This window comes from Pimephales promelas, chromosome 14 (genome assembly GCF_988280905.1).
Source record: "Pimephales promelas chromosome 14, fPimPro1.hap1.1, whole genome shotgun sequence".
Taxonomy (NCBI): domain Eukaryota; kingdom Metazoa; phylum Chordata; class Actinopteri; order Cypriniformes; family Leuciscidae; genus Pimephales; species Pimephales promelas.
In genome coordinates this window covers 412863-435696 of record NC_142782.1, presented here as the reverse complement: position 1 = coordinate 435696, position 22834 = coordinate 412863, and the positions used below count along the sequence as shown (strand labels likewise).

The following is a 22834-nucleotide window of genomic DNA, read 5'->3' as shown; positions in this document are numbered from 1 at the left end:
CAGACTAGCCCTGCGTACAGCACATGTGTGTGTGTGTGTGTGTCCAGGCGGAGAGATGACGAGGGAAGCGCGTGCATGTGTCTGTGCTCGTGCTGCAGTTTCTCTCAGATGAAGTGCGCGGAAAGAAAGGAGAGAGTGTGCATGTCTTCCCTTTCTTCCTCTTCTCTGGGGATGAAGCTGCTGTTCTTCACAGGAGAGTCCGCTGTCAGATGCGATGACGAAACGGTGAACGCGACGCGACGCGACAGAGTGAGTGAAAGAGACGATGCAAACTCGGCACTGGGCGAGCACCTGCTGGGCCACGGCGTACACGCACATAACAGAACATATTTCAATTTTTATTTTTTATTTTTTATTTATTTGATGAGAAATATGTGTTCGAGGAACGCTTTTCGCACGTTCCCAACGTTATTTCTGAATGTTATCTGAATGCTCCTGTTATATATGCAACTCTTAATTATTATTATTCATTGCCTTTGAATGTTAATCTCAACATTCTGAAGCACGTATTAATTAAAAAAAATAAACAGAGGAATGATTCAGAAAAAAAAAAAAAAGTTCCATGAATAGCCACTATTTTTGATATCATTATCCCACTACTTGTTCTTTTTTTTTTTTTTTTTTTTTTTTCAACATACATCATCAATCTTCCCGAACATGTTTTGTCTAACGTGTTCATAGACATGTGGGGATGGTTTTCGCGGGAAATTGCACAGGCACGTCACTCGCCCATGCGCGTTTGGTCAGAAAAATTGCTCCAATCTCAGGAGATTTTCGGAGATTACATGAATATTCATGAGTTTCCCAGAGCTGAGGTCATCTCAGCAGGTTTACTGGATTATTTTAATAAATGTTGCCTAATATTAAGTTTACCTTTAGCAGTTAATGATGTGTTTGTTAGTTTACACATTTTGTGCAGTCATGCATGATTGAAGGACATTCACTTGATTCAGTTCGTTGTTCTCTTCCTTTGTACCTTGTGATGTAACAACTGAAATAAAATAATTGATGAAAGATTGATAATTAAAACTTTTTTTTCGGAAAAAAGAGGTGTTGGGTCCAAATGCAATATGAATTAAAGCTGCAAGCAGCATTTTGCGGGGTTCAAGCAGTTTAGGCCTTTAAGGCCTTTAAGCACAAAAGCATCAAAAGACATTAAGTTTTATGTAGCAAGCATTATTTACCATGATAAACCATATTTCAATGTTATTTTTCATGATTTACCATGTTCTAGTATGATTTACCATGAATCTAACATGATTTTCCATAGTTTACCTTGATATACCATGTTATAGGATGGTTTACCACAATATAGCAAGTGAAAAGACTATTAATAAGAAAAGTGGCCAGCAGAGGGCAGTAGAAGACCACTTATTGGCACACTTCCATTTTGAAATGCTTTGTTTCTCCACTATTCTGCACTAAAGCAAACCATTTTTTTCATGTTAACTTCATAAAGCATGCTTACACACAAACGCACGCACACGCACACACACACACACACACACACACACAAACACACACACATTTATAGTGTGTACAGTATATGTATAGTTTGACTGCAAAACATTAACAAAAAGAAATTTGTTAAATAAATTAACTATGCAAAATATAGTGTGTACTAGGGGTGGAGCCGAATACGGTATTCGGAAAGGCACAAATAATGTGTTTTTTACGAATACTTATTCCGAACAAATACTTAAAAAATATTTGTGTTCGGGAACAAGAAATACTGTATGTCAAAAAGCTGCGTTCCTCACGAGACCGCAGTGCGAGAGTTGAGTGAGCGACGTTCAGGAAGAGGTGACTGACACAGGCTGCTCCACACAGCAACAGAGAGGGCTTGGCTGAGCGAAAAAACACTTAACTGCATCACTATTTTTGTTGAATAGATGTTTGTACCTTAACTAGGTTCCAGAGGCAGTTTATAACTTTCGGGAAGCGGAGTTTGATCGGGAGTATATTCCATTATTGACGTCTGCAGACGGGTGCTCTCCTGTTCGCTCTGTTTACGTAGCTCTGTTAGCTTGGTAACGGTATTTATTTGTTTCTTATATGGCTTGGTTGAATTCTAATGTAGAGTGCGGTCTGTTGTTATAACAGGCCGCTGCTTATAAGTATAACACACCGTTGCCATGAAAAACAGAGCGTTGCCATGGATTCTAAACGTAGAGACAGAACGGACTATTTTTCTTTTTTATCGGCAATCGTTTTTTAAATCAATAAACTCCTGTTTATATCTATATTTTGAGTCAAATTATTGATTTACTTGGTAGGTAGCAATGTAATAAGCAGGGTAATGTAGAGCGAGGCGGTTGTTATAGCGAATACAAACCCGCAGGCTTTGCGTAATCCCTAACTTATTCTGCGTCCTTCACCGTGGTGTTGGGGTTCATAATGTTCACAATTGTATTTTATTAGTTGTTGGTTTAACCATGGTTCATGAGGTAATGGCTGACTGTTATTTTCTTCTCAATGACTTTTCTTGTTACATGTTCATTGCTGGATTTATAGAAAAACACCAACCAATATTGCATAATGGATATAATTAAATAATTCATATTAGTAATTGAAAAGATTTCCTTTCTAATCTCTTTCAACTCCATTTCGCTTTTTCAATGAGACTCTGCCACTTCACCATGCACGACTCACCTGTTGCCTATAAATTGATTGTGAACCCTTTGGCTCATTCTTTGCACTCTTTCCTGGCATTTTGATGCATAACTGTGTGTGTCTTCATGAATTACGTGAGTCCATCTATTAATTTGTTTGTGTTTACATTGTTTATGCCTTTTTATGATTTAATGTCACTGTCAGCCTGTGCGCTGCTAATTGATTAATTTGTTTGCCAGACATGTGCCCTGAGCCATGTTGAAAGATTGTTTGTTTCAATTATTTTTTTATTGTATTATTTCTTTATCTCCTTATGCGACAACACACAAACAATGCATTGATCCAAAGTCAACAGGCACCTAAGACGAAATCTTATATTGCGCTGCATTACTGTGTTGTTGACTATTACTGACGGTAAGGTTGTACTGTTGACCCTCGCGCAGCCTCTCGAGCAGAAATCTACACAAATGAGCGCAGAACACACTCAGACCCCATTTACACCTGGTATTAAAATGCGATCTGTATCCAGATAAGTTATCCGGATAATAAAAAAACGCATGTTAATGCAAGGTGTAAATTCGTTGTGATCGCGATCGGATCTGCCTGACCACATCTGGAGGTAGTCTGGCTCGCATTGTGTCCGGATCTTTACTAGGTGTAAACGCAATCTGGTTGTTGAAACCACATTTTAATCCTCCCAAAAAGGCAAAAAAATAAACGAGCGAGCTTGTTATATAGGCTATATGTCATGATATTGTCAGATATGACGGCGCTACTGCGACACGGATCACCCATCACCGCAGATGAGCAGCTGAGCGTCTATTCATCGAGCCAACGTGCAAACATCGCAAATAAAAGTGAAAGTAAGTCACAGAGGCTTAACACACAATCATCTTCAAGTAAAGAAACGAAATTATCTTACCAGCGGTGTTGCCACTCTTTTATTGATGTCTTTGATTTGGAAATTAGCTGATGATCAACGAAATGCAGCTCATATCTGTTGCTTTTGGTGTCGTTCAATCCATTAAATCTGCATACGCGGGAGTTTAAGATCGGATTTATATCCGTTTTGCAAAAACACATTTATGTGGCCAGGTGTAAATGGAATCGCTACTTATTATCCGGATAACTTGTCTGGATACAGATCGCATTTTAATACCAGGTGTAAATGGGGTCTCTTATTTTTCCTGAACACCATCACGATTGAAAATGTGACATTGATTTCCTACAACAGTTCAATAAACAGTAAAAAATTAAATCACTTACATTTTAGATGCTATATTGGCTGTTTTTGTTGTGTTTCAGCAGCGAAAATAGTTCCAAACAATAATCACAACAGAACCACGGCACATGTCACAGGAACACTCGACGTGTTTTCATTACTGAATCATTCAGCATTTTGAACGAATCGATTGAGTCAAAGATTCAAAGACACATTCAAAAACATCGGTCTCATTCTTGAATGATCAGCCGTTTGAACGAATCGTTTGAATGAATGAATTGAATGACTCACTCATTAGGACGGTCGCCTGCCACCACCTACTGGCGGTTTAGTGTTAAATGTTTAAAAGTAGTATCATTCTTTCCCAGTTTCTTATGTAAATTTAAATAAATGTCATAACATTATTTTATGCAATTGTGATTTTTCAGTGTAAATGATTTAATTTGATCAGACCCTAGAGTAACAGCCCATAGTGTCTTATTATTCAAAATAATACACCTGAATTTATAGTTTACCCACCTCTTTTTTTTACCACTACACCTCTGACCATAGTGTACATTAATTGACCACGTTCTAGCATGATTTATCATTATTTACAGTGATTGGGGCTTGGATGATTGGATTTTAATGTGATTCTAGGAATATAGTATAGCTATTTACCACGTTAATAGCAATTATGTGAAGATTCAGAACAACTGAAGTGATAAACTTTGACAAAAAAAATGATTGTGTTCAATATTTGACTAAATGTGATTGCAAATGTTAAAATAGTTAATTAATAAAGTCATAATATTAATTATAGTTGAGTAGTGAGACAATTACTATTTTGAACAGCAGAGGGCAGTAAAACACCACTTATTGGCTTAATAGACCATCATATTGATATCATTTCACCTTTTTAACTGTTATTTAGGCCTATTCTGTCAGATCTGTCTGAAAATGTTCATGATTATTTAATGTCACATGTTCTGACTTGTTTATTGAAGAGATCAACGCTTTCAGGGACACTGAAAGTGTAGTAATAGATGGCTTCAACACACTAAATGTTGAAGCCATCCTATTATAGTCATCCACATGACGTAGTTCAACTTTTTCTTTTAATTATTTATCTAGAGAGTCCAGAGAATTGTACTGCACTGGTTTTAACATTATGATATGATCAGAGATGGAAAACACCATTTACAGTCAATAATGGCAAATTACCATTGGAAATACATGGTTTTAAAGCTTTTTAACAGTTATAGCGCCACCTATGGTCCGATCTCCATGAAACTGTGCATGCTTCTTCAACATGTTATGACACATATGCTCATCAATTTTTGTAAAGTTCTGAGTTTTCCTTTAGGATTTACAGGCTTTTGGGGGCTTTTTGTCACGCCCTTTTGTAAATGACCCTGTTATAGCAAGACAAATGACAAAGTTGAACTTTTTTTGGATAATTATTGATCAAGAGAGTCCAAAGAATTATCCTAGACTAGTCTGGTTCCGATCGGGCAAAAAACCAGGGACTAGTTCGCAAAAGTAGGTTTTTAACATATTCGTGAATATTTAACGAACGAATTGATTGACAGCAATGGTTCTTGAGGCAAAGTTGTTCATCATGAGAAGATCTATCAATTGATATACATTTTGTGGGGGTGTGTGCAACACCACGTGATTACAGAGCAATAAAACTCGTTAGCGCCAACTAGTGGCCGATTTCTTTCAAAATTCTTACAGACCTCTAGGGCCATGAGTCGAACATTCCCAACGAGTTTCGTTCCGATCGGCCTTCGTTAACCTTGTTTCATAGATGCTCAAACTTCATTGGCCGATGGCGGCCATGTTTTTTGAGATACACCAATGTCCTTATAGACTTACATGAGGCCTTGGACCAAGACACTGCATACCAATTTTCAAGTCAATCGGACTGACGGTCAGGTGTTTATCTGTTTTTTTCATTTTATAGCGCCACCTAGTGTTCAATCGTCGCGATTTTTTTAGTGTCACCTCAAATTGAACTCTTACACATGTGTACCGAGTTTGGTGAAGATATCTCATTTACTTCTCGAGCTATAGCCATTTTAGTAAAATAGGCTCCTCCCACAACGTTTATTTTGCTTCCCCTAGCGACCGGAACGAGAAATTTCAACATTTTTTTGATAATTATTGATCTTCACACTCCAGAGAACATTTCTGCACTGGTTTGGTTCCGATCGGGCAAAAATCCAGGGACTAGTTCGCAAAAGTAGTTTTTCGACAAAATTCAAAATAGCGGAAAAATTTGCATACCGGAAATGAAATCGGAGATATACGTTTTTTTCGTCAGGTGACCAGCTTTCCAATGATATAAGACACTTGAGTGTACGATTTACGGTCTAGGAGTTATGAGCAGTTTCGCGCAATTGGTCGCTATAGCGCCACCTATGGGCCAATCGGGCTCATAATTTGATAACCTCTCCTCGATTTTTGTACTACCATCTGACAAAGTTTCAGAGCTGCAGCCCTTACGGTTTGGTCTGCACTATGCGTTTTAGGGGAGAATAATAATAATAATAATAATAATAATTAAAGCTGCAAGCAGCATTTAGCGGGGTTCAAGCAGTTTAGGCCTTTAAGGCCTTTAAGCACAAAAGCATCAAAAGACATTAAGTTTTAAGTTTTAATAATGGCAATTTACTATAGGGTATACATTGTTTTTAATATTTTTAACAATTATAGCGCCACCTATAGTCCGATCTCCATGAAACTTTGCATGCTTGTTGAATACGTTATGACACATATGCTCATCAATTTTTGTGAAGTTCTGACTTTTCCTTTAGGATTTTTCAGGCTTTTGGGTGCATTTTGTCATGCCCCCTTTTTTAAATGACCCTGTTATAGCAAAACAAATGACAAAGTTCAACTTTTTTTGATAATTATTGATCTAGAGAGTCCAAAGAATTGTCCCAGACTGGTCTGGTTCCGATCGGGCAAAAAACCAGGGACTAGTTCGCAAAAGTACGTTTTTAACATATTCGTGAATTTTTAACGAACGATTTGATTGACAGCAATGGTTCTTGAGGCAAAGTTGTTCAGCATGAGGAGATCTATCAATTGATATACATATTGTCGGGGTGTGTGCAACACCACGTGATAACAGAGCCATAAAACTCGTTAGCGCCAACTAGTGGCCGATTTTTTTCAAAATTCTTACAGACCTCTAGGGCCATGAGTCGAACATGCCCATCGAGTTTCGTTCCGATGGGCCTCCGTTAACCTTGTCTCACAGGTGCTCAAACTTCATTGGCCGATGGCGGCCATGTTTTTTTACGTACGCCAATGTCCTCATAGATATACATGGGGCCTTGGTCCAAGACACTGCATACCAATTTTCAAGTCAATCGGACTAACGGTCATGTGGTCATAGCCCTTTTTATGTTTTTTTCATGTTATAGCGCCACCTAGTGTTCAATCGTCGCTATTTTTTTACTGTCACCTCAAATTGAACTCGTACACATGTGTACCGAGTTTGGTGAAGATATCTCATTTACTTCTTGAGTTATAGCCAATTTAGTAAAATAGGCTCCTTCCACAACGTTTATTTTGCTTCCCCTAGAGACCGGAAATAGAAATTTCAACATTTTTTTTGATAATTATTCATCTTCAGACTCCAGAGAACATTTCTGCACTGGTTTGGTTCCGATCGGGCAAAAAACCAGGGACTAGTTCGCAAAAGTAGTTTTTCGACAAAATTCAAAATGGCGGAAAAATTTCCATACCGGAAATGAAATCGGAGATATACGTTTTTTTCGTCAGGTGACCAGCTTTCCAATGATATAAGACACTTGAGTGTACGACTTACGGTCTAGGAGTTATGAGCCGTTTCGCGCAATTGGTCGCTATAGCGCCACCTATGGGCCAATCGGGCTCATAATTTGATAACCTCTCCTCGATTTTTGTACTACCATCTGACAAAGTTTCAGAGCTCCAGCACTTACGGTTTGGGCTGCACGATGCGTTTTAGGGGAGAATAATAATAATAATAATAATAATTAAAGCTGCAAGCAGCATTTAGCGGGGTTCAAGCAGTTCAGGCCTTTAAGGCCTTTAAGCACAAAAGCATCGAAAGACATTAAGTTTTAAGTTTCAATAATGGCAATTTACCATAGGGTATACATTGTTGTTAACATTTTTAACAATTATAGCGCCACCTATTGTCCGATCTCCATGAAACTTTGCATGCTTGCTGAATAAGTTATGACACAAGTGCGTACCAATTTTTGTGAAGTTCTGACTTTTCCTTTAGGATTTATAGGCTTTTGGGTGCATTTTGTCATGCCCCCTTTTGTAAATGACCCTGTAATAGCAAAACAAATGACAAATCTCAATTTTTTTTGATAATTATTGATCTAGAGAGTCCAAAAAATTGTCCTAGACTGGTCTGGTTCCGATCGGGCAAAAAACCAGGGACTAGTTCGCAAAATTAGGTTTTAACATATTTGTGAATATTTAACGAACAATTTGATTGACAGCAATGGTTCTAGAGGCAAAGTTGTTCATCATGAGGAGATCTATCAAATGAAATTGCATTTCGTGGGGATGTGCGCAAGACCTCGTGATTACAGAGCCATAAAACTCGTTAGCGCCAACTAATGGCCGATTTCTTTCAAAATTGTTACAGACCTTTAGGGCCATGAGTTGAACATGCCCATCGAGTTTCGTTGCGATCGGCCTTCGATAACCTTGTTTCATAGGTGCTCAAATTTTTTACAGCCAATACTGGCAATTTACCATAGGAAACATGGTTTTAAAGCTTTTTAACAGTTATAGCGCCACCTATAGTCCGATCTCAATGAAACTTTGCATGCTTCTTCGGCATGTTATGACACACAAGCTCATCAATTTCTGTGAAGTTCTGAGTTTTCATTTAGGATTTATAGGCTTTTGGTTGCATTTTCTCACGCCCCTTTTCTAAATGACCATTTAACACCATGCGCAAATTTAAAAAGTTCAACATTTTTTTGATAATTATTGATCTAGAGAGTCCAAAGAATTATCCTAGACTGGTCTGGTTCCGATCGGGCAAAAAACCAGGGACTAGTTCGCAAAAGTAGGTTTTTAACATATTCGTGAATATTTAATAAACGATTTGATTGACAGCAATGGTTCTAGAGGCAAAGTTGTTCATCATGAGGAGATCTATCGAATAATATGCATTTCGTGGGGATGTGCGCAACAACACGTGATTACAGAGCCATAAAACTCGTTAGCGCCAACTAGTGGCCGATTTTTTTCAAAATTCTTACAGACCTCTAGGGCCATGAGTCAAACATGCCCATCGAGTTTCGTTCCGATCGGCCTCCGTTAACCCTGTCTCATAGGTGCTCAAACTTCATTGACCGATGGCGGCCATGTTTTTTGAGATACGCCAATGTCCTCAGACACATACATGGGGCCTTGGTCCAAGACACTGCATAACAATTTTCAAGTCAATTGGGGTAAAGGTCATGTGGTCATAGCCCTTTTTATGTTTTTTTAATGTTATAGCGCCACCATGTGGCCAATCAACGCCGCTTTTTTACTGTGACCTTAAAATGTCCTCCTACACAAGTGTTTTGAGTTTGGTGAAGATATCTCATTTACTTCTCGAGTTATAGCCATTTTTGTAAAATAGGCTCCTCCCTCAACGTTTATTTTGCTTTCCCTAGCGACCGGAAAAAGAAATTTCAACATTTTTTTGATAATTATTGATATTCAGACTCCATAGAACATGTATGCACTGGTTTGGTTCCGATCGGGTAAAAAACCAGGGACTAGTTCGTAAAAGTAGTTTTTTGACAAAATTCAAAATGGCGGAAAAATTTGCATACCGGAAATGAAATCGGAGATATACGTTTTTTTCGTCAGGTGACCAGCTTTCCAACGATATGAGACACTTGAGTGTACGACTTACGGTCTAGGAGTTATGAGCAGTTTCGCGCAATTGGTCGCTATAGCGCCACCTATGGGCCAATCGGGCTCATAATTTGATAACCTCTCCTCGATTTTTGTACTACCATCTGACAAAGTTTCAGAGCTCTGGCTCTTACGGTTTGGTCTGCACGATGCGTTTTACGGCAGAATAATAATAATAATAAAAATCCTACCAATTACAATAGGGTTTCAGCACTTCGTGCTTGAACCCCTAATTAAAGCTGCAAGCAGCATTTATCGGTGTTCAAGCAGTTCAGACCTTTAAGGCCTTTAAGCACAACAGCATCAAAAGGCATTCAGTTTTATATAACACACATTTATCCACTGACATAATAGATGGAAAACACCATTTACAGCCAATATAGGCAATTTACCATTGGAAATACATGGTTTTTATGCTTTTTAACAGTTATAGCGCCACCTATGGTCCGATCTCCATGAAACTGTTCATGCTTCTTCGGCATGTTATGACACATATGCTCATCAATTTTTGTGAAGTTCTGAGTTTTCCTTTAGGATTTATAGGCTTTTCGGTGCATTTTGTCCCGCCCATTTAGTAAACGACCCTGTTATAGCAAAACAAATGTAAAATCTCAACATTTTTTTGATAACTATTGATTTAGAGAGTCCAGAGAATAGGCCTAGACTGATTTGGTTCCGATTGGACGAAAAACCAGGGACTAGTTTGCAAATGTAGGTTTTTAACATATTCGTGAATATTTAATGGACGATTTGATTGACAGCAATGGTTCTATTGGCAAAGTGGTTCAGTATGAGGAGATCTATCCAATTATATGCATTTCGTGGGCATGGGTGCAACTCCACGTGATTACAGAGCCAATAAACTCGTTAGCGCCAACTAGTGGCCAATTTCTTTCAAAACTCTTACAGACCTCTTAGGCCATGAGTCTAACACGCCCATCGAGTTTCGTTCCAATCGGCCACCGTTAACCTTGTTTCATTGGTGCTCAAATTTCATTGGCCAATGGAGGCCATGTTTTTTGAGATACACCAATGTCCTCACACACATAGATGGGGCCTTGGACCACGACACTGCATACCAATTTTCAAGTCAATCGGACAAACGGTCAGTTGAATTTATGTTTTTTTCACTTTATAGCGCCACCTAGTGTTCAATCGTCACCATTGTTTTTGTTTGACCTCAAATTGACCTCCTACACATGTGTATCGAGTTTGGTGAAGATATCTTATTTACTTCTCGAGTTATAGCCATTTTAGTAAAATAGGCTCCTCCCACAACGTTTATTTTGCGTCCCCTAGCGACCGGAAATAGAAATTTCTACTTTTTTTCAATAATTATTGATCTTCAGACTCCAGAGAACATTTCTGCACTGGTTTGGTTCCGATCGGGTAAAAAACCAGGGACTAGTTCGCAAAAGTAGTTTTTCGACAAAATTCAAAATGGCGAAAAATCTATCCAGGCGGAAATGAAATCGGAGATATACGTTTTTTTCGTCAGGTGACCAGCTTTCCAATGATATAAGACACTTGAGTGTACGACTTACGGTTTAGGAGTTATGAACCGTTTCGCGCAATTGGTTGTTATAGCGCCACCTATGGGCCAAATCGGGCTCATAATCTGATAACCTCTCCTTGATTTTTGTACTACCATCTGACAAAGTTTCAGAGCTCCAGCCCTTACGGTTTGGTCTGCACGATGTGTTTTACGGCAGAATAATAAAAAGTTTAAAAAAGTCTAATGCTGCTGCTCCATCTAGTGGACAACAGTGCTATTATCATCTACACAAACTCATACTTTAGACATTTTGAAAAGGATCCAAAGTGACTCAATTGTTACTTCAATAGATGATTCATGCTTCATGCTTACACACACACACACACACACACACGTTTGGGATAGTTTATTTGTTATTTGAACTATAAGCATATTCATTCACATATTTATTTGTAATCTTATGATATAAAACTATATTAAAACCAGTGACAACAGTGGAATTACAGCCTTCATATACAATATGTCATATTATTAATATCATTTATCTACAACAGAATGAGAGTGTGTAGATTACACATTTTTTATATTCAGGACCTAATGTGAGTTGTCATATTAATATTTGACTAAATGTGATTGCAAATGTTAAATTAGTGAATTAATAAAGTCATAGTATGAATTATAGTTGAGTAGTGTGACAATGACTATTTTGAACAGCAGAGGGCAGTAAAACACCACTTATTGGCTTAATAGACCATCATATTAATATCATTTTCACCTTTTTAACTGTTATATAGGCATATTTTGTCCGATCTGTCTGAAAATGTTCATGATTATTTAATGTCACGTGTTCTGACTTGTTTATTGAAGAGATCAATGCTTTCAGGGACACTGGGAGTGTAGTAATAGATGGCTTCAACACAGTACATGTGTTGACGTATGTTTTACTGTGTGTACACAGTATGTTTTTTTCATGTTATAGCGCCACCTAGTGTTCAATCGTCATTCAATGTACTTGAATATTTTACATGGCATTTTTACCCCCTTTTTTGAATGAGTGTATATTCAAAACTAATTGATGTATTCTGTATAGTTTTAAATTGTTTAATGCAAGTTTTTCACATTGACAAGTTTAAGGTTGACATTTATAATTTTTTGTATTGAATAAAATTATGTAGATTTTTTGTTAATTGTTTTTCTTTTTGTTTATTGCACTTTTGAGATATTTATCTTCTTTCTATTGATTTTTTTTTTACAAACATAGCCTTCAAATTGGGAGAGTAAGGATAATTTTGATGTGTGGCATTTGAAAATGCTCAAAAGAATGACAGCACAGCATGTAAAAATGCAAAGATATACTCTAGTGAAATTGTTCTATGGCAGGTCATAAAGGGTTAACATAATATTAATTATTATAAATATTATTTCCAACATAATAAATAGATTTGAGCATTTGTTTGTTAGCCAGTGCTGGAAACTGGTTAAAAAAGATTAAAAATAACCAATGCTGTTGCTCTCTCTAGTGGACAACATTGGTTTTACAACCTACATAAACTGTTGAAATGAATGACGGGAAATTTGTTTTTTTTAACTTATGTCTCGGGAATGATAAAGTGAAAAAATCTGAAACTCAGACCTTAGTGTTCAATGAGCCCTCTTGAACACCCATCCTGGTGTTGCTGAGTAATTGAGCTGGGAGTTGAAAGTTGAAATGCATATCTTTGTGTGCTGCGTTTAGAAGATTCAACATGGATTTCAATGTGATTCTGGTAATATAGTACAGCTATTTACCACGTTAATAGCAATTAGGTGAAAACTCAGAACAACTGAAGTGATAAACTCTGACAAAATATGATAGTGAATTGATAAAGTAATAATATGAATTATAGTTGAGTAGTGTAAAAATGACTATTTTGAACAATAGACCATCATGTTGATTTCATTTTCACCTTTTTAACTGTTATATAGGCATATTTTGTCCAATCTGTCTGAAAATGTTAATGATTATTTAATGGCATGTGTTCTGACTTGTTTTTAACAAGTCTTGTGATCTGAGCATTCATTTTAAGGCTACATGTTGAAGCCATCGATTATAGCCATCCACATGAAGTAGTTTAACCTTTTCTTATAATTATTGATCTAGAGAGTCCAGAGAATTGTACTGCACTGGTTTTAACATTATGATATGATCAGAGATGTACACACACACACCTTTGGGATATTTCTTTGTAATCTAATGTTATAAAACTATGTTAAAAACAGTGACAACAGTGGTAGTTACTCTTATCATTTATCTACAACTGAATGAGTGTGTGTAGATTTTAATTCAATATGACAGTTGTCATAGTACTTTTTGACTAAATGTGATTGTAAATGTTAAATTAGTGAATTGATAGTCATAATATAAATTATACATGACAACTTACTATTTTGAACAGCAGGGGGCAGTAAAACTCCACTTATTGTCTTAACAGACCATCATTTTCACCTTTTTAACTGTTCTACAGGCATATTTTGTCCGATCTGTCTGAAAATGTTCATGATTATTTAATGTCACGTGTTCTGACTTGTTTATTGAAGAGATCAACGCTTTCAGGGACACTGAAAGTGTAGTAGTAGATGGCTTCAACACAGTACATGTTGAAGCCATCCACATGAAGCAGTTCAACTTTTTCTTATAATTATTGATCTAGAGAGACCAGAGAATTGTACTGCACTGGTTTTAACATTATGATATGATCAGAGATGGAAAACACCATTTACAGCCAATACTGGCAATTCACCATAGGAAATACATGGTTTTAAAGCTTTTTAACAGTTATAGCGCCACCTATGGTCCGATCTCCATGAAACTTTGCATGCTTGTTAATGATGTGATGACACATATGCTCATCAATTTTTGGGATGTTCTGAGTTTTCCTTTAGGATTTATAGGCTTTGGGTGCATTTTGTCACGCCTACTTTTGTAAATGACCCTGTTATAGCAAAACAAATGTCAAAGTTCCACTTCTTTTTGATAGTTGTTGATCTAGAGAGTCCAGAGAATTGTCCTAGACTGGTCTGGTTCCGATCGAGCAAAAAACCAGGGACTAGTTCGCAAAAGTAGGTTTTTGACATATTCGTGAATATTTAACGAACGATTTGATTGACAGCAATGGTTCTAGAAGCAAAGTTGTTCAGCATGAGGAGATCTATCAATTGATATACATATTGTGAGGGTGTGTGCAAACCACGTGATTACAGAGCCATAAAACTCGTTAGCGCCAACTAGTGGCCGATTTCTTTCAAAATTCTTACAGACCTCTAGGGCCATGAGTCGAACATTCCCAACGAGTTTCGTTCCGATCGGCCTTAACCTAACCTTGTTTCATGGGTGCTCAAACTTCATTGGCTGATGGCGGCCATGTTTTTTGAGATACACCAATGTCCTCATAAACGTACATGGGGCCTTGGACCAAGACACTGCATACCAATTTTCAAGTCAATCGGACTGACGGTTAGGTGGTTATCTGTTTTTTTCGTTTTATAGCGCCACCTAGTGTTCAATCGTCGCTATTTTTTTACTGTGACCTCAAATTGAGCTCCTAAACATGTGTACCTAGTTTGGTGAAGATATCTCATTTACTTCTTTAGTTATAGCCATTTTAGTAAAATAGGCTCCTCCCACAACGTTTATTTTGCGCCTCCTAGCGACCGGAAATAGAAATTTCCACTTTTTTTCAATGATTATTGATAATCAGACTCCAGAGAACATTTCTGCACTGGTTTGGTTCCGATCGGGCAAAAAACCAGGAACTAGTTCGCAAAAGTAGTTTTTCGTCAAAATTCAAAATAGCCGAAAAATTTGCATACCGGAAATGAAATCGGAGATATACGTTTTGTTCGTCAGGTGACCAGCTTTCCAATGATATAAGACATTTGAGTGTACGACTTACGGTTTAGGAGTTATGAGCAGCTTCGAGCAATTGGTCGCTATAGCGCCACCTATGGGCCAATCGGGCTCATAATTTGATAACCTCTCCTCGATTTTTGTACTACCATCTGACAAAGTTTCAGAGCTCTGGCCCTTACGGTTTGGTCTGCACGATGCGTTTTACGGCAGAAGAAAAATAATAATAATAATAATAAAAATCGGTACAATTACAATAGGTTTTCAGCACTTCGTGCTTGAACACCTAAAAATCAATACAATTACAATAGGGTTTCAGCACTTCGTGCTTGAACCCCTAATAATAAAAATCAATACAAAAACAATAGGGTTTCAGCACTTCGTGCTTGAACCCCTAAATATAGGGGCAACTTTTGACTTGAAATATCACATGATATCACATGCCCTGGAATAAAGATGGGACTATAAGGCCGTGATTCTTCTCTGATTACTGGATGTCCAGCATGTCATAGAGTGGACGCGTTCTGAGAGACGGTGACGTGTGTTTGCTGTAGATGGGCTTCGGGCTCGCCAACAGCACACGCTAGCTCACACACTCTCAGTACAAAAGCTGTCACTGGGACATACCCTACAAATGGGTTTAATATGTATCATTTATGTACTGTACACTTTTGGTACCAATATTTACCTTTGAGGGACTAATATGCACTGTTTAGGGAACACCACAGTGACAGATATGTACATTTTTTCTGAGAGTGTATAAAGAATGACACATAATAAAGCTATTCTCAGATCAATATGTAAAACATTTATGACATTTCTAGTCTTTTGGATTCAGACATTTTTACCACTCTTTACATTTTAATGAATATGTTAAAATATTTAAAGCTATTTTAGAACAACAGAAAAAAACATACAATGGCCCCAAAAAATATTTGCACACTTTACCACAATTAATAATGCATAAATGTATTTGCAATAATTACCATTCAAAAGTCAGGAATGACTTTATTTTTCAAATAAACTGGATTACAAATAAATGTATAATGTTACAATAGATTTACATTTCAATTAAATGCTTTTATTCAAAATTTCTGTTCATCTGTGATCCTGAAAACTCACATGAGGTTTTCCGCACACACACATCTGAAGATGCACTATTGTGTGTTCAACGACACTGATGATAATAATCATAAATGTGTGTTGATCATCAGATCCTCATATTAGAGTGATTTCTGTAGGATCATGTGACACTGAAGACTGGAGTAATGATGCTGAGAATACAGCTTTGATCACAGGAATAAATTACACTTTACTGTATTCACATAGAAAACACTTATTTACACTGGAATAATATTTCACAATATTATAGTTATTTGACCATTTAAAAAATTAAATGAATGCATCTTTATTGAAAATAAACATAAAGAATCTTATCAATACCATACTTTTTAATGGAAGTGTCTATATATATATATAAATGAACAAGAATTTAAAAACAATCATACCAGAATAGAAAAAAAAAATAATAATATTTGGCCTCGTTCATGCAGGTTTATTTTAGTTTTTAAATTGATGTATTCAATAAATGGTAACACTAATAAAATACCCGATGACAGATAACGGACGACAAAACCTGGTGCATAAGAACTCTTAAAACTGCTAACAATCGTAGTTTCGGCATAATTCAGCGATACGCATGTCTGGGAAACTCATGAATATAAATAAAATAATAATATAATTAATAAAAGAATAAAATACTGCATCATATTACACCGCTTTCTCTGAAGGCTATGGGACAGTTTAGGGAAATTATGATAATGAGCATAATTCAATTTTAATAACTGTACCACACATGATTTATCCCCTGGCTTTTGAACTCAGACATATGTAAAGCTCAAATCTGGACTGCAAACCCAGAGAAGTGCATGTTTGGCAAATCCAAAACCAGGAATGAATTATTCATTGCCTGAATCAGAGAACTTCAAAAATGCATGAACAGTGCAGAGGAATTATGAGGAAAGACCAGCTTTGCTCGACAGTTTATGCACAGGTTATTATTGCTGTAAAGTCACTTTGGCAACCCTACTTTAATTGTTCTCTGTAGTTTTAAGACTTCAACTGCAATCCTTAGTTCAAAACAGGCTATTTCTGTCGCCAGGTGCTATTATTATTCAGTCTCGGTGAAATCATAACTAATCATTATAAAACACTGTGTGCAGGAACACGTAAGCAGGGAGGACTCAATTAACTGTTATGATTCAGAAGGCGGGCGAACTCATTTTAATCTCATGAAAGGAAGGTTAACAGAAAGGCTCTTTGATTAATACACAAGTCTTCCTCTTCCTCTGAAATTAACTTCAGCGAAATGTCTTCAACTGTGACCTCATCACTCAATAAGGCTGATATAATCAAGATGAGTGCCATCATAGATCTCCAGATCTCCATAATCTGACAGAATTATTCCATTCACAATCCGGATCTAGGGATTTTCCCAGTAAGCCAGCAGGCCATATTCAGACATAAAAAGAGCAGAGGAGTCATGCCATTCTCCTCATCTGCAGCTATTATCAGTGGCTTAGCTGTTCTTGTGTGAGGTTCAGTGTGAGGAGATGGGCATGACCGGATGGGGAGGCGATGTGCCCAGCAGAGCAGCGAACGAAAGCCTCATGCCACGGATGGGCTACACGGTCCTGGCGGTCATCATCGGCCTGTTCTCGGTGCTCGGCATCGTGCTGAACGTGACGGTGGTGGCGGTGACGCTGAGGCACAGGGCGCTCCGGCAGCCGCTGAACTTCGCTCTGGTGAGCCTGGCCGTGGCCGACCTGGGCTGTGCCGTGTTCGGAGGGCTGCCCACCACAGTCACCAATGCCATGGGCTACTTCAGCCTGGGCCGGGCCGGCTGTGTGCTGGAGGGCTTCGCCGTCGCCTTCTTCGGTGAGTGGCTACTGTCAGCCTTTAATGCATACCCTATTGGGTTAGTTAATCATCGCATATAGGTTAATGTTTGATTATTCTATTTAACTATTGAAATTACCTCCATTCAGTCAGACTCCTATAGCACTTCAAATCTTGACCTGGCCGGGAATACTTATATAAATTAGTATTAACTTTCTTGAGGAAAAGTCACATAGTTGTCAATGTATTACAAATGTACAAAACAGATATTAATACTTTAATAGATCTGTAAATTATCATTATAATAGTTAACAAAATACATTTTTAATGTAAATTTAAGTCAAGTCTGTAAAACCTACAATGTACTGTATTTACAGTAAATGTCTGGCTGCTGTTTTTTTTTTCAGTAATTTGACAGACTTTTTTTTACAATTTACATTTAGCTTTATATTGGTCCATGTCCATGCTCAGAACAGATCTGCGGCACTTCAAACCAGTTCAGAACCACTGGCCTCGAGGAAGGGACTTTTTTTCTGGAAATTTAAATAAAGGCTCAAAACTATAAGAAAAGAGAACAAAACGTAAACATAATTGAGATGAATAATGACACTATTGTCTATGTTGTAACATAAACATTACTGAACTCAATCGAATCATCGCTGAACTCATTCAACGTGAACGACGACACTGTAGTCTTCTCTAGAGATGAGTTGAACTAATTTTATAATTGATGAAATGTACACAGTTATTGAACTGAACCGAATTGAGCTGAATAATAACACTATTGTTCTTTTAACTCTTTCCCCACCATTGACAAGTTTTTCTGGCTTTCCGTCTTTTCCGTGTTATACGGTGGGGGTAATAATGTGTAATCATATGCATATGTAAAATATAGCAACCATAAAAATTAAACAGCATATAAATCAAAACGATACTGAATATTGAACTATGAAGAGGAAACGCCTGAAGCTTTGAGGCGTCGATGAGCTCGATCTACTCCGTCTGTGTTTAATCATCGCTCTGAAGCCCTTCTGGAGGAAGACTTTGACACTATTTTCTCAGCTTTTTGTTCAAAATATTGCTTTTTCATGGAACTTACCCACATTCAAGGGCTGATAAAAAAGAAATGTTAGAAAGAGAACCCAGGGTCGCTCCAGCATGTGTAACGCTGTGGGTCGCTCCTCAGGCATCGCGGGCCTGTGCTCGGTGGCCGTCATCGCGCTGGAGCGCTGTCTGGTGGTGTGTCGGCCCGTGGGCTCAATCTGCTTCAGCACCAGGCATGCGGTGGCCGGGGTGGTGGCGGCCTGGCTCTGGTCCTTCCTCTGGAACACGCCGCCGCTGTTTGGCTGGGGGGGGTTCGAGCTGGAGGGCGTTCGGACCAGCTGTGCGCCGGACTGGTACAGCAGGAACTGGGCCAACGTCTCCTACATCCTCTGCTACTTCTCTCTCTGCTTCGCTCTGCCTTTCTGTGTCATTGTTGTGTCCTACACTCGCCTCCTGTGGACCCTGAGACAGGTGGGGCATCCGCTCTATGCTAATGAGCGCAACATAGTGTCGGCCCACATCCGGTGCACCATGAGTCCACGTGTCCTGGATCTGGGCCGACACTATCGCTGCATTCATTGCAAGACGTTTTCATATTTGTCTGTATCAGAAATTGTAGTATGTTTATAGATGTTTACAGCACTTTATCCTTCACCCTTCCCTTGCACTTTGTAACATCTTTCCCTTGCGGGTCGAAATGTTTTTTTAAAATTGGAAATGACCCGAGGGAAAGATAAGAAACGTAAATGCTGTCATATGTTCCACGAATTGTGGTGGACTTTTCTTGTTTGTTCTGTTCCCTGTTTTGGTTTCTCTGTCGTGTTTGTCTTCCTCGTCACCGTCTTGCCTTAGTTCTAGTCATGTCAAGTCAAGTCAAGTCACATTTATTTCACAATACAGATTGTATCAAAGCAGCTTCACACTGATAACATGAAAGTAGCACAACACAGATCAACAACATTGCTAAACACTAAATAACCCCAACTGAGCAAGCTCAAAGCAAGCCAAAAGCAAGGCGACAGTGGCAAGGAACCAAAACTCCATCAGATTGGATGGAGAAAAAACCTTGGGAGAACCCAGGCTCAGTCGGGGGCCAGTTCTCTTCTGGCTTACATTCATATTGTTTAAATATAAATATTAAATATAAATATTGTTTATGAATAAAACGGCGCCATAATGTATTAGTAGTCACGGTTTCTAACCGGTTCTCAGCTGTTCCTTGTTCTGTTGACGAGCGCCGTCTGCTGCTGGTGTGTGTTGTGCCTGTGCAGGTGAGCCGGCTGGAGGGGCCGGAGCGGGTCAGCACCTCGCGGGCCGAGACCCAGGTGGCCTGTATGGTGGTCGTCATGGTGATGGCCTTTCTGCTCACCTGGCTGCCCTACGCCGCACTCGCTCTGTCTGTGATCATAGACCCCGAGCTTCACGTCGACCCCGTGATCGCCACGGTTCCCATGTACCTGGCCAAGAGCAGCACGGCGTTCAACCCCATAATCTACATATTCATGAACCGACAGGTGAGTCAGGGAACTCATCAACAGGTAGAGCTGAACTGAGCCTGGGAATATGGTGAGAGAGACATCATCAGCATCTTCTGCCTGAAACTAAACATTTTGCAGGGTTTCATGAATGTCAACATTAGCGTTAGCCTGCAAAACAGCAGAATAGGGGCACTTTAATTCAGTTTTCAGCTGATATGTTTGATCTGAAACTCTGTCTCAGTTCCGGGACCGTGCCGTGCCGTTCCTCCTGTGCGGCAGAAACCCGTGGGCCGATGACCCGGGACACTCGGAGAAGGAGACCACCTTATCCTCCATCAGCAAGAGCAGCCGGGTCTCGCCGGGACCCCCTCACACGTGCGACTGAAGCGGATTAGAACATCTGTCTCTTCATGCTCTCACTGCAGTGGTCAAGCACGGGCATGATGGTTTTGCTTAAATAGGTTCTATATTGCATTTGAATAGTTAAAGGGGTTATTGATTATATGATTTCACGTTTCTAACTGTAGTGAGTGTGTAATGTTGCAGTTTGAGGATAAACAACATCAGAGCAAAGGGACAGATTTACTTTTACAGACATCGCTTGTTAAGGACTACAATAAACAGCTGGTAGAACTACACGAGCTTCCTCCCGGGTTAGTGACATCACTAGCTCTAATATTTACATAACCCCACCCCCGGAACACGATACTAGACTAGGAAATATCTCCACATCAGCACTTTGTGTAACACACACACACACACACAATCTCTTGAAGCTCCGCCCCCTGTGCATTTAAAGGGACACACACGAAACGGTGTGTTTTTGCTCACCCTCAAAAAGTGACAATTTTAACACATTATAAAAAAAAATATCTGTGTGGTATTTTGAGCTGAAGCGTCTCACACACACACACACTGGGACACATAGACACACACATCATAGACTTATTTTACATCTTGTGGAAAGAGTATTACACCACCCCTTTAAATGCATGTGCTAATCCACTTCAAACTCCATGTAATCATATTATAGATAATATTCTGGTCATATGTCATGGTTCGTGAGAGTCTGTGTGTTTAGCTGATTAAATGGGACTTGCTCATTAGCAGCGTCTGTCCATGATGGACTGAGTAATGCTGGGAATCAGCGGCGGCCGTAATGAAGGAACACGTCTGCACTTCTGATGCTTCGCCGGCACAGTGGAGACCTGACATGCCTGACATCAGTACTGAACATTCGGGCCACACATGAGGAACATGCAAACGCAGCCAGGACATGGATCTCTCTCTCTATATATATATATATATGAATGTAAACCTGAACAGTTAAATCCTGAATTCTAAATTAAATGTGTAGTTATGAACCGTGACCACCAAGAGTGTTTTGTAAATCTTAATAAATCTCTCTCTCTCCGTCTCTCTCATTAATTCATTTAAAATTAGCCTAAATGTAATGTTACCAAACGACTTTATTTTCTTAAAGTTCCCTGTGGTGTAAATCCAGCGTTTAGATCAGATCAACTAGTGATCGTCAACCAGTGGATCTCTGAGTGAGTGAGTGAGGGGAGGCGGGGCTCATTTGCATATTCATAGAACCGCGCATACTAAATGTGGCGAGGGTGTCGAGTTACATTCACGATATTTTAAGCCTTTAAGAAATTATTCAAGGGAAAAACACTTAAAATGTCTTATGAAAATCCCCATTATATTCTGGAAGGCCTGTAATTTGGACCATTGCTGTAATCATGTGCCACCCGATGTGAATTATATAAATAATTCTAATAACACAACCATGTCACATGTAAAGCGATCACCAACAGAATCATTTTGTTGGGATTAGTCTCTAGACACAGAGATCGGATCCAGTCATGTGTAAAGTGATGCAAACAGGCAAGATGATCCCTGCAGTCGATCACTTTATCCCTTAAAACTCATCTTTGATCTCCAAAATTACATATTCAAATGTTTTTTCCTTGGAAAAAAAATTCTTCATGCCTTATAATATCTTGAATGTAACTCGACACCCTTGCGTCACTAAGTATACAAGGTTCTATGAATACGCAAATGAGCCCCGCCTCCACTCACACTGCAGTGCCTCTGCCATACATGCATAATAATACACTAATAACTTCAATATACACTATTCAATATACACTAATAACTTCAATAATAACGTCAAAATACACATACAGTGTTGTTACATCCATGACCTTTAACCTACTGTACAAAACTTGAATATTGTATTATTGCACATTATTATTTTAATTATTATAGGCTACTTT

At 38.6% G+C, this 22834-nt stretch overlaps 1 protein-coding gene across 1 annotated transcript; it reads left to right on the top strand.

Annotated features, from left to right (window-relative positions):
• Positions 1 to 157: 157 nt before the first annotated feature.
• parapinopsina (parapinopsin a) lies at positions 158 to 21969 on the top strand. The gene is made up of 5 exons (XM_039674892.2): positions 158 to 249; positions 17697 to 18069; positions 19217 to 19545; positions 20346 to 20588; positions 20794 to 21969. Exons 2-5 carry the CDS (start codon positions 17745 to 17747, stop codon positions 20935 to 20937), a joined length of 1041 nt encoding a protein of 346 aa, XP_039530826.2. The 5' UTR covers positions 158 to 249; positions 17697 to 17744; the 3' UTR covers positions 20938 to 21969.
• The last annotated feature ends 865 nt before the right edge of the window (positions 21970 to 22834 follow it).